This window comes from Camarhynchus parvulus, chromosome 9 (assembly GCF_901933205.1).
Source record: "Camarhynchus parvulus chromosome 9, STF_HiC, whole genome shotgun sequence".
Taxonomy (NCBI): domain Eukaryota; kingdom Metazoa; phylum Chordata; class Aves; order Passeriformes; family Thraupidae; genus Camarhynchus; species Camarhynchus parvulus.
The window spans coordinates 23,703,634-23,716,583 of record NC_044579.1 but is presented as its reverse complement, the minus strand read 5'-3'; the positions used below and the strand labels follow the sequence as shown (position 1 = coordinate 23,716,583).

At 45.0% G+C, this 12,950-nt stretch overlaps 1 protein-coding gene across 6 annotated transcripts in view; it reads right to left on the bottom strand.

Moving 5' to 3' along the window:
- Positions 1-1,798: 1,798 nt before the first annotated feature.
- YEATS2 (YEATS domain containing 2) overlaps positions 1,799-12,950 on the bottom strand; it is a 48,964-nt gene continuing 37,812 nt past the window's right edge. For all 6 annotated transcript variants that reach the window (XM_030954163.1, XM_030954164.1, XM_030954167.1 and 3 more), the window contains 6 exons: positions 12,371-12,450; positions 11,267-11,468; positions 9,707-9,933; positions 8,508-8,582; positions 6,447-6,520; positions 1,799-5,384 (listed from right to left, as the gene is read on the bottom strand). In XM_030954163.1, coding sequence (XP_030810023.1) covers positions 5,276-5,384; positions 6,447-6,520; positions 8,508-8,582; positions 9,707-9,933; positions 11,267-11,468; positions 12,371-12,450 — 767 coding nt within the window. In that variant the 3' untranslated portion in view covers positions 1,799-5,275. The remainder of the gene's footprint in view (positions 5,385-6,446; positions 6,521-8,507; positions 8,583-9,706; positions 9,934-11,266; positions 11,469-12,370; positions 12,451-12,950) is intronic.

Below are 12,950 nucleotides of genomic sequence, written 5' to 3'. Positions count from 1 at the left end.
CATTGCACTAATTTCTTTGAGAGCGAACAATCAGATGCAAACCTATCACCTCTACCTTAGTCACACCCATTTCCAGTGCCTTGGCCACTACAGAAATGTCTGATCCTAAGGACCAACCTGGTTTGCCACAAAGGTGTCATGCGGCCAATAAGGCTGTATTTACTTCCAGGGCAGGAGGCACTTCTGTGGCATTTAGCACTAACACGGAGTTCTGCAGCATTTCCAAAAACAACAGCGTGTCAGCCTGCTCACAGACACCCAGGGCTCCTCCCCACAGGGCCGGGAGAACACACAAGTTTGGTAGCTTGGCTTACTCTTTCGGCTCCTGTCCTGTCAAGTGCCGGTGCCTAGCGGTGGCAGGGGGTGGTGGGGAGGGAGCTGTGGAGGGATCTCTGTGAGGGGGGCTCCATGAGGGGGTCTCTAAAGGGAGGGAGCTGTGGGGGGGTCTCTGTGAGGAGAATCTCTGTGAGGGGGTCTCTGAGGGGAATATCTGAGGGGAGGGAACAGTGCGGGGGGGATCTCTGTGAGGGGGTCTTTGAAGGGAATCTCTGTGAGGGGGTCTCTGTGAGGCAGTCTCTGAGGGGAAGGAGCTGTGGGGGGGATCACTTTGAGGGGGTCTCCAAAGGGAGGGAGCTGTGGGGGAAATCTGAGTGAGGGGGTCTCCATGAAGGGGGCTCTGAAGGGAGCAGTGGTGGGGGGGTGTCTCTGTGAGGGGATCTCTGAATCTCTGCGAGGGGGTCTCCAAAGGGAGGGAGCAGTGGGGGGGTATCTGTGAGGGGGTCTTTGAGAGGAGGGAGCTGTGGTGGGGAATCGCTGTGAGGGGGTCTCTGACGGGAGGGAGCTGTGGTGAGAGGTCTCTGAGGGGCTCTCCGTGAGGGGAGGGGCGGCCCCGTGCCGGGCACCGCCGGTTCCCGCTGCCCCCGGGCAGCTGAGGGCGCCGAAACCATCGGAGGAGCCGTGGCCGGCCTGAGGGAGGGAGGAGGCGACAGTTAGCGGTGAAGGACTGAAGACACCAGAAAAGAAGTCGGGGGGAAGCATTTGGGGGTTTGGGGGCTTTTCCCCTTTTTTTTGAGGGGGAGGGGGGTTGGCTTTTTGTCTTTGCTTCTCACCATTCATCTTCTATTTGGCAGTAAGTTCAACTAATTGTCCCCCAAGTCGAGCCTGTTTTGCCGATGGCAGCAACCAGTACATGACGTCTCCTGTTTTTATCTACACATGACGTCTCCTGTTTTTATCTACAGACTTCGTTGATCTGCCCAGGACAGTGGTGGCATCCCCATCTGTGGTGGCATTTACAAGACATGTAGCTGTGGCACTTGTGGACATGGTTAATGGTGGGCTTGGCAGCCACTATTGGACTGAGTGACCTTAGAGGCGTTTTCCAAACTTAGTGATTCTGTGGTACATTATCCTGACCCATCTAAGACATGTTACTTTCTCCTGAGTTCTGAAGTGGAGTAAGAGCAGTTGGGTGGGCGTCAGGCAGCTGGAACAACCTCAACTCACCTTACTTTTCAGAAGTCTTCCACACAAACTAATGATTTGCTATTTAAACAGGCTCCTCTGGAAGATGAAAACTTGGAGGAGCTCAGCTCCTGGCTTCCCCTCCCCCAGCTTCCAAAACCAGTTCCTTTTTAAAATAACTAGAAAAGGGAAAATTACCTTTTCCTTCAGATCAATTCCTCTGGATAAGAATCCAGAACTAACTATGACATTCTGAATAGACAGAGTACAAAAATATCTGTGGATCTGGAGAAACTTTGAGTGACAGGTGACAGCCAAGGCAATCCTAGCACAGCTAATAAAAGAATTTATTGTAAACATACGTATATTACACAATTATACAGTATAATACAGATAACATGAAGGATTTAAACACTCAGCATTACAAACAGGGGCAATATTCGTAAAGAGATCTTTAACTCTTCAGAAAGCCAGAGAAATATACTGTAACATTTCAACACACTGCACCTGTAGCATTCCACAAATACCTGAAGGGATGTGTGAAATTCCACAACCTCTATCTTATCTCCAAGCAATTCCCACAGGAACTTCTCACCAATGAATTTTTCTCCCACCACTATTCAAAACGTAAAGAACTCGTTGCAAACATTTCCTACATCTGAAGAACTAAACAAATGTGTCATTTTCTATCTGCTTTTAACAGTTTTTCTTCAGCAAACTTTATATACTAATAATATAGCATTTCCTAGGAGAATAACCTGTGGTTGCTCAGAAATGTAGCAATAGATCTCCACTACAAGAACCCCATTAAGAATGAGAGGTTCTGTACCTGCCTGCTTGAGGGCCAAGTTCAGGACTTTTTCTGAAACGCCATTCCTCACAGAAAAGCAGGACATAGGCAAAGAAGCCACAATTTGCAAACAGATGCCCAAAGATGAGCTCCTGCATCCTCAAAAGCTGCTCTGGGTGTTATCAGAATCCCAGAAACAAAGCCTGCAAGAGGCAGGGGCTGGAAATGCATGTGTACAGAATCACAGAACAGGCTGAGTTGGAAGGGACCCCCAAGGATCACTGAGTCCAACTCCTGGCCCTGCACAGGTCACCCCACATGTCTGAGAGCATTGTCCAAACGCTTCTTGAACTCAGACAGCTTTGGTGCTGTGCCCACTGCCCTGGGGAGCCTGTTCCAGTACCCAACCACCCTCTGGGTGAAGAATCTTTTCCTGATATTCAACCTAAACCTCCTCTAACTCAGCTTCGTGCCATTCCCTTGGGTCCTGTCCCTGGTGACGAGTGAGGAGACTGGTACCTGCCCCTGGGGGGGGGATGCTGAAGAGCACAGTGAGGTCTCTGCTCAGTCTCCTCCAGGCTGAACAGACCAAGTGACCTCAGCCACTCCTCCCACAGCTTCCCCCAGGCCCTTCCCCATCCCTGTGGTCCTCCTTTGGGTGCTCTCCAATAGCTTAATGTCTTTTTTTATATTGTGGCACCCAAAACTGCACACAGTACTCAAGGTCATTGCAGATCATAGCACGACTGAGTTTGCCCCCAAGGCTGTTGCCACAGAACCTGCAGGCTGTCGTGATAGTGACAGGGATCTTGAAAATGCCCTTCTCTTTCATGACGTGTACAGGGTTGCCTGAAAGCAGTACAGACCCCAGGTTTACTACAGCCTACAAAGCAGGGGGCCTGCAGTTCCCCAGCTACCTGGATTTCTCCCAACTCAACACTGAGCTGGAACATAATCACTGCTGCTCAACTCCATCACACTGACCTCTGCTGATAAAGTAATGTCAGGGCTAAGCTGTGCCCTTTCCTTTCACAGGCAATCCTGCTCTCAGCTCACCCGAGCAAGCCAGGATTAGCTTTTGAATCCAGAGCATCTGTAATGTCCTTCCTAGGGGGCATTTAAGTCCTTCTCTAAATGCTGTTTGGATTTCATCCATTGGTCCCATTTCCTAGATTCAGGGGTCAGGTTCTGCCACTCTTTTATTCAACAGAATTGCAGCTCCCTGTTAGCTGTGATGAACTGAGAGGGGCTTTCCTGCAGACCCCGGTTTCATTTAAGGTGGAGAAGACAGGTGGCATCCCATCTGAGGTACACAGTGCTTTCTTCAGTTTAACCACTGCATCAAACTTATACTACTCTCCTTCCAAGTCTGAAACCTCTAACTGAAGCATTTTTCAGTGTGCAGTTCCTGCACACTACTGTAGTTACCATTGCCTGTGTTCTAGCCCCAAAAAAGCACCAAAAGATAACATTCTGCTCCTACCCCAGGCCAAGAAAGAGAACTGTAGTTTAATGTTTATAAAAGGCTTTGTATTGTCAAAGCACGGCACCAACAAGAGCGAGGCCTCAGTACACCCCTGCGAGGTAGGTATCCTGCTCCCCATGCTCAGAGATGGGGAAACTGAGGCACAGAGTGATTAAATCAAAGGCCATGCAGCAGATCAGAGACCCAGCTGAGATCAGCGCACTGGAGGTTCTGGCTGTTTGGCCCATGCTCCACCCATGACAGCACTGCCAGACAAAACAAGCATGCTGAAAGCACGACAGTCCCACAGGAGTCCCACCAACTTCACAATGGCTTGTTCACACTACCAGCAAGCACCCACGGGGCAGGACAAAGGGGTGGTGGATGTAGGGTGGTCAGGATGTTGTCAACGAAGCTTTCTTCTGCAAGGTGTTGATAGCCAGGCTGCAGACATGTCTCCCTCACCAGTGGTGTTCCTGAGACAGGTAAGTGCTGGGGTTAGTAGCAGAACTTCTTCCTGCAGTCAAGCCATCAGAGGATCTCCCCACAGGCAGCAAATCTTCGACTTTTCGATCCCACCAGGCCTCTCTGTGTTGAATGGAACTTAGGCCAAAGCAGTGCTGCTCCCACACTTCACAGTTCAGGCTGATACTTAGTCAATGCTGTTACAACATTAAGACTTGTACAACACCGCTGGTCATCTGCCCTCCAGCACTCTTCAAACCTTCTGGCAGCCTGGGGAGGCACTTACTGGGGAAGTGAAGTGTTTCAGGCAGCCCAAGCCCACAAACCCTGAATATCGTCTCTGTTCCTCTCCTTTCCCATGCAGGACAAGTGGTCAGTCAAATCTTTCCAAGCCTGATCGTGGTTTGTTCATCTTGCTTGAGGATCTGCCAGCCTACCCTTCCCAAGGTGACTAAGAAAGGTGGTACCTGACACCTCTTCTAGAGAGGCAAGGAATTTGGTTAGGTGACACTTAGTTGCGTAAACTGCTGACAAACCTGCTGTGTTCTCAGTCACATACATCATGCTCAGGCAAAAAGGGCCAAATGTGCTGCTGCCATCAGCCTTCTGCTCTCCTAAATCCACACCTAATCCACTCATCTACTCCAATGGCCCACCTTACACAGCTGCCTTTGAACCTTCCCATAGTCAGAGTGCCAAAGCAAGTGCCCTGCTTGCTGCATGGGGAAACCAACTTGTATGTAGACTGCATTAAAAAACATCATTTCTCATCTTAAAAACCAGTTCAGTCTCACCAGCACAGCTGTCTCAGAGGGACCAGGCCTGCGGAGTCTCTCACAGCTAGCAACTCGATGCAAACTGACAATGTTTGTTCAGCCACTGAACATACACTTACCAAGTAAACACTGACATTTAACAACTTGATTTGGAACAGAGCATCATTTTGTTGCATTAAGGTGCATCTTTAATTGGAGGTAACAATCTAGTAGCCCAATGTTATAAATGTAATAGTGTCCTACAGAAATACTGGATTTGTCAGCCCAACTTCAGTCATAAATCCACCTTTCCTGTAGCACCTTCTCTGCTCTATTTCATTGCTCCTCATTTAGTATCTTCATATGTTTGTTTGTGAGGAAGTCAAGAAAGGGAATATTACAGATGGCTTTGTGAATATTCATCACTGTGATCTCTCTTGGAGTCCTGCAGGGAATGCATCAGAGATGCTATTATAATACACAAAAAACCACATGTCCATAAAGCAGCAAGTCAAAAATAACAATCAAAGCAAAAAAAGGATATAAGAGCAGGTGTTAAAGCAATGCAGGGACGGCATTAAAATATCACAACACAAAAAAAAGCCACTCAAATGACTGGGGAGGAAACTGGAAACCTCCTGGGCACTGGGACAGGAAAATTAAGCACTAAGGCATGAATTCTTGAACTTGTATAGCCTAATTTTTGTGTATGTACTTCTACATATAGCATGTATACATACTTTTTAATAGATTAGGTAAATATTTATATACTGCATGCAAGTGAATATTTAAACTGAGCATTTTCTCATAGTGTTTGGGTTTTTAAAAATCAATTAAAGCTATCCCAAATAATGCTGCTGAACAGAAATTAAAATGTGGCCTAATCAATAGATACTAAAAAAAATTTCTTTACTGTTGAGGGTGGTGAGGCACTGGACAGCTTGCCCAGAGAAGCTGTGGCTGCCCCATCCCTGCAAGTGTCCAAGGCCAGGTTGGATGGGGCTTGGAGCAACCTGAGATAGTGGAAGGTGTCCCTGCACATGGCAAGGGCTGGAACACAATGATCTTTAAGGTCCTTTCTAATCCAAATCATTTTATGATTCTATAAAAATCACTCAGCATCTGAGGCAGAAAAGTGTGCATCAGTAAAATAGAGATTATTTAGGTCAAGTTATGGCAGGCCATGGCTAAGCTGTCTACACAGCAACCTGAGATGGACAAGAGTGAGCAGGTCCTTCCAGAGTGGCTGTGCAGAAACAGCTCATCTGCCTCTGAGGCATGGCAACAGCAGAGAGCCCTGCCTCGGTTTTTAATGTTTATGTTCCCATCCTTTCCCACTAGGGAGCCACGAAATGACAAACCCCTCTTAAGGCTTGGCTCTTCTCAGAGCACAGTCCATGAATTCCCTCAGTCACGTGGTCTGAGCCACACAAAGGCTGACTAAATTCCCGAAGCCATTCCACCCTCAGTGCTGGTGTGAGCAGTGGCAAAGAGCCCCGTGCTGTACCTGTTGTGAGGAGCTGTCTGGTACGCCACAGCGAGCGCCTGCCGCAGGATATCGCTCATCAGCTGCTCAGTAGCCTGAGACAAGAGACAGCGTTAGGAGGCACCATGACAAAAAGAGCAAAGGAATGTGATATTTGATCAAGTATCAGTGTAGAAGCAGCTGAAATTTTGGCTGGCTTCAATCCTCAAATGATCAGCACAGGGCAGTTCAAGACACCAGAGTGAATTTTATTACTTAAGACATGAGTTTATTTAACAGAAAGAGACCCAGAGGTGCACAGAGCTCAGGCTGCAACTGCCCAGTCAGCTGTCCCTCCAGACCTGCAGAGCTGTACGTGCCCAGCAGGGTGGATCAAGCATTCCACAGCCTGAGCTTCCAAGAGCATTTCAGGACCCCTCCCCTCAAACACCAAAGCTGGTTTTGTACATGGCAGACTGCAGATATTCTCCTGGGAGCCAGTACCTCTCCTGTGGTCACCAGGCTTCTGTCAAAACACCCTCACAGGAACCACCCAGCCTGGGCAGCCATATGCCCAACACTTGGCTAAACCAAGGTTCAGTCGAAAGCTAATTAAGGCTCTTGGCTTTCTGTGCTCTATTCAAGACCAGAGGAGAGATTTCTGCAACGTTCAGTGAGGAAAGCTGGCATAACTCTACAATTACAATGGAGCAACCTGATGGCTACAATCTGTGTCTATAAATGGATGTACTGTGGAGTAACAGGGAGCACAGCACAGGCATGCACATGGCATGTGCCACCTGGAATCAAATAGATCTTCTGATAAGCTGCAGTTTGTATAAACAACTCCAAAAATCATCTTTGGCATGAAATACACCAGAGTGCTGCTAGAAAAAATGTGTATTAGCCTTCAGTCCAAACCTAAGAACTCAGACCCCTGCTGTTCAGATTTTAGTGCAAAACCATTTCTGTTTTTCCACAGGTGATTATGATGGAGAAATGGTTTCTGACACATGGCAGAACTGTTACTCTCCACAAGAATTCAGCAGTCTCCCAGCAGAGATGACCTGGGCAAAGTAACTGAGGAGTATTTAGGAAAATATAGCTAACCTTGTATAAAACAACCAAGTCTTACATAATCTGAAAGATCCCCCCCTGTGGGAACTCTGCACATCACTCCGGATGTGAAGAGTCCCCCGAAACCACGTCGAGAGCCGAAACCCCGTCAAAAGACTCAGAGATCTTAGCATGATGCCCAGAACACTTAGTAGCTAGATTTCAATCCTGCAAGTGAATTGCCAGTTTAGTATGAGAGCTAGAAAGTGTCACAAGTTTAAAAAGTGTTTTTATAAAGTGTACACAAAGTAGAAATATAAGTTTTAAAAATTTCTGTATAAAGGTAATGGAGACAAGATAGAAGAGACAAAGTGTGTCTCATCCTTCTTCCTTCTTCTTCTTGTTCTCCATCTTCTGCTGTAGTGTTAGCACTCAGAGATTAGTTTAGAAAAAGAGTGCACTATCCAACATAAGTGATAAGTATTGAAAAGTAAAAGTAAATATGATATACGTAATTTGTAGTATAAGAGACAGAGCAACCTTAGAAGCAGTCAGAGAGCGTCGTAGCTGCCTTGCTAGTCAGACCTCTGTCTGCCAAGAAAAAAATTCTGTAGATAAAACTTAATAAACAACCTGAAGACCAAACAGCAAAGAGTCCAGTCTCATTCTTCAGAGCCTGGAGTCGTTCCCTAAACCACCCAACTCACCTCGGGGGCAGAGAACAAGCAGCCAGCCCCGAGACTCCCCAGTTCTGAATGGAAGGAGAAAGTAAAGGGTACTTTCAAAATCCCAGAATGAGTCAGTATCTTTGTTGTGGTGAGAATCTGCAAATCACTATTCTGTGTCCAAGCCAACAGATCAGTTAGAAAACTGAAAACCCCACAAAAGTGTATAACCCTCTATGGGCAGTTATGTATCTATCTATTCATGCAGAAAGAGAAGACTTTGATTTGATAAATGAACATTAATAAAGATATTCCATCTTTCTTTCTAATTGCTGAATTAATACAATTACAGACAAGCCCTTCCTGTGAAGTAATTTCTTACCTTTAAAATCATATCTTCTATTACAGATGCATAAACATTCTTTTGTACCTCAGCAGGTTGAAAAGAAATCCCTATCTGTAAAATACAAGAGAGAAAAAAGAATGAGTATATCAAAAAACACAATGCACATTGTACTAGAAGTAGATGAGATTAACAGAAAAAAAAACCCTATAACAAAGGCTAGTTAAAAGAGAAGTCAGCAGACATACAGAGCTGTCAAGCAGTATAATCTCAGGCTTAATTTTAAAAAAATCTGGGTAAAATTAATACAGCCTGTAGAAATGCCTCTAAAAGTCAGAAGAAACAAAGGCAGCTTTTAGTTTTTGTTTCAGAAAGTCCACACAAAACCCAGGCTGCACTGGGTATCTTTGGGTTGAGAATGGAAGCTCTGTTTTAAAACTGTACATATCTTCAATCCATCTACTCATAATCTTTCCTGCACCCAACTATGGCCACTGAAACCACTTCAAACAGTACTCCTGGCACAGGAGTTCCACATCAAAAGAGTGTTTCATCCCTCAGTTCCACTCTCATTGTGCCCATGCCTTTGTCACCTATGTAGCAAAAGACCAGACACTGCAGAACCAAGGTTTTGTGCCTTGGTGTCAGCAGCTGAGGTGGGGACAGGGATCCTTTCTTTCTCCAACAACTGCCCCTCCTGCTGCTCTGGTACAACAAGAAACACTCTTTCCTACAAGTCAGGTCAGTCTTCTCTCTCTCTCCTGCTGCCATGACAGAAAACCTCCCTCCCTCCTGGCCTAAACTGAACAGGAGGAAGAAATCTGAGCAGCAGAGAAGTTTGTGGAGTTCTATCACAATCCCTTTTCAGGAACTGCTATTACACAGCATTGGTCCAAGCAACAAGTCCACATCTTTTGCATGGGTCAGGAAGAATTCAGTACTAATGCTCCTCATCCCTCATTTATCCTTGCTTTTAGCCTTTCAAGATGATTTTTCTGTACTAAGCCCTGCAAAACAGCTACTCTGAAGTGAGCTCCCAGCTGGCATTCTTCCTTTCCCCTGCCAGAACTGGCAGCTGTGTGCCTTGAGTCAGAAGGTCCAATTTTTCCTGGGCATGTATAAGAAATTTCATTTAAAAGTCCTGAAGCCTATATAGATGAAAGAAATGCAACTAAATAAATGTAAGAGCACGACTGGCTTCACAACAGCTCTAATCAGCTTTACGATTCACTTATTACCTTCTCAGCAGTGTCCCTCACAAACTCTGATGCAGGCAAGGAAGCCATGTAGAACTTCATCTCTTCTTGTTTCTCCTCCTGTTCTTTCTTAATGTTTATTTTTAATGGTTCACTGAAGTTGAGAATATCTACTTCCTCTTCATGTTCTGGCTCTTGTTTCAGAAATTGCTGTAGCTCCTCCAGTTTTCGGCACAGCTCCTCACCACTGCTGTAAGATGAAGGGCACTCTGAAATAGAAGCAATCAATTAAACACATGATAGGTTATAGAAAGCTGTTTATAAACAGATGCGCACTCAAAATATGGTAAGAAATTAAGGTAATTGCAAGTTATTTTTGTAGTGCCTACCAAATATAAAGATGAACAGAAATGCAAACAGTCATTGAGAGCCTTCTAATTATATCTTCATGACACTCATGGTTCTCTCCCACATCTGCTCCTACACCAATCAAGAAGGCTGCATTTCATACAAAACCAGGCTCATGTCAGTCTCTGAACATTCTCACAGAAGCTTTTCAAGCTTTTTGGCAACTGGCAAATCAGTCTAATGCTCTTCAACTTGCTTAGAGAAGTGGAGCCTTTACATGTAGGCATCATGTAGTGCTAAATCATCTTTTACATTGTGATGAGCATTATCACGCTTAAGAAAAAAATCGGAAGGCAGATTCACAGTGGAATGGCAAAAGGGAACCTCTTCTCTGCATGATTGACACAAGCCAGTCAAACCTTCAGTGCAGAGCTATGCAGTAAACAGATTCTACTCTTCAAAGACAAACACAAATATAGTGATTTGGACACAAATATTATAAGGTGGATGTAGGCTTCCTTTCCACCTTCAACAACTGCAATGCAGGGCCAGACTTTACAACATGTAATCAATTCCATACACTTCTGTGAAATGCCTTAAATCCCTGTATGATCAGAACAGAAAAACCTTCAGCTTTTGGAAAGGCGTTATCTGAAGGTGAAACAAGAGAGCTCAACTGTGAAGAATGGATGAAATTAAAGATGTGATTTTAAAACACACTGAAATGAACTGAGGGGATCCTAGAGCTATGCTAATGGAATAATGCAGCAGCTGTAACACAAAGCCTGAAGCTTCACACCAGCCAATTCACCTCACTTTTGGAGGTAAATTAACCCCACTGAGCTCCACACTGCCACTGCCAGCTTTGGTTTTTTTTGGTCTGTACCTGAACTCATTCACATTGTTTGCATGATAAGTCTTAACAGAGGCTAAGCGTACCCAAGGACAGAAATGTCATTACTCCCTGTGCCTACTTTGTGTATCCACTTATAAAGGATTACATTGTGGAACCAGGATCATCTTTCATGAAAGTCATCTACACTGAGCCTCCAAGGGCCCCAAAGCACAATAAAAACCAAGAGAAGCCCCAGCAAAACATCAGGACTGACAGGGACAAGGGACAGCCCCTCTTGTAGGCTGCCCATAAGTGAAAATAAGGAAAGTAGGAATATCCTTCTCCAGATGTGCTTGTGCACAGGCATTTAATGAGCAGAGTCTTTGGCAGAAAGGAGCTCCCTGTGCCTCCTCACTCACCTGGCTCACTGTCTATCTGTGTCAGCACGTCCTCAATGGAGTCCTCCTCGCTGCGCAGGGTCTCGGGGTCAGGGGGAGTGTAGCCATGGCACCGACACCACTGCACCACGTGCTTGGTTTTCAGGGGGCTGATACTGTGAAACCTGGGATGCTTCTCTACAATTTCTTGCAGGATCTTTTTCACTGTCATTGCTCGTTGCCACTGTGACCAACCAAAGAGAAAGCTCATCACACTGGCTAGAACATTCATGGTTAGCTTACAGCCCAGAACCATAATCCAGGTTGCAAGGCAAACAGAAAAGGAACATGATTTTCTCAGGAGTCAGAGTGACTTCTGATAGGTCATTTAAACTTTATCATCCAAACAAAATCCCAAGATAAGGCACACATGTTTACAGAGGCCTAATCACATCTGTCTTGACTTGAAATGCTTCATCTTCCAAGTAACACCAAAGATGGCACAGTGCAAGAATCCACTAGAGCAAAATATGTTCTTAAAACTTGGTTAAACTCTTTGATCATTTAAGCTGGCAACAGCAGAGTATCTAATTCAGTGTTAACATCTTCCCTGTAACACTCCACAGCAAGATGGCAAAGTTATGAAGAAATAGAGGGAAACCACAATACAAAAGGTCCAGGTTAACTGAAATATTTATCTTTAGTGAACTGACAATCTATTTCAGCACTAGTACTGCTTATGTCAGACTCCTCAATTCTCATCCTACAGAAAGCAGACACAATCCCATAAGAAGATAGATAAAGTATGTTGGGGAAAGTTTCCTTGGCTGTAACATGCCACAGAGGAGACATGAGGATAAAGTACCAGTCTGACAAAATTTACAGCTTTAAAATGCTTCAAAAACCATCTTACTACAAATAAACTGAAAGATGACCTTTAGCATCCTTTCTGCTTGAGAAAGCCTGGGAACAATAAACTGGATCACTGTCTGAACACAAGTCAGTGCACCTTGCAGTAAGGAATGTTGCCATTTAAAATAACAGATTTATTCAGAAAACAAATCAGAAAACAACAAGGAAAGTTCCACAATTCAGAAATCCTTCTTTCCTAGTAACTGCTTATGAAACATTGGAGGAGAGAATTACCTCAGCTGCCCTTCTCTTCCCAATGTTCCAGCTGTAATACTGTTCCACTGAACTGGCACAAAAAGAGCTTACATCCTCACCTACAAAAAGAAAAAATCAAAAACTCCATTAAATTTTCAGTAAGGGAAGTGAGATGCATTCTGGGTTTGATGTTATTTATCATAGAGGAAGAGGGAAATGCATTTCATGCTCACAGGATGAATGACTGCAACCAACTCTTACAAATGCTGTGCTCTCTCCAAGAGAGACTGACACTGGTTTTTGAATGCAAAACCAGCCTCCCTCCTGGTCATATACACAGAACCTGTAGCTATGGGCTGTTTTAAGCCTCTTTCCCCCCACAAAACTCTATTATGTAGACCTTCAAGTCTGCCTTACTACTCAAAGCCTTTTCCTTTGGAAAACTGGATTGTTTTTCCCAAACAAATTACAACATGAAAATGAAACAACAGTGAGAGGGTTTCCTGACAAAAGCACAAGAGTTGTATGTGATGAAAGCTTTCCTGTGCCTCTCACTCCTTCTTTGCTGCCTCTGCTTGAGAGGCTCTGCTCTACCCAGACTGCAGGACCACTCCTTCAA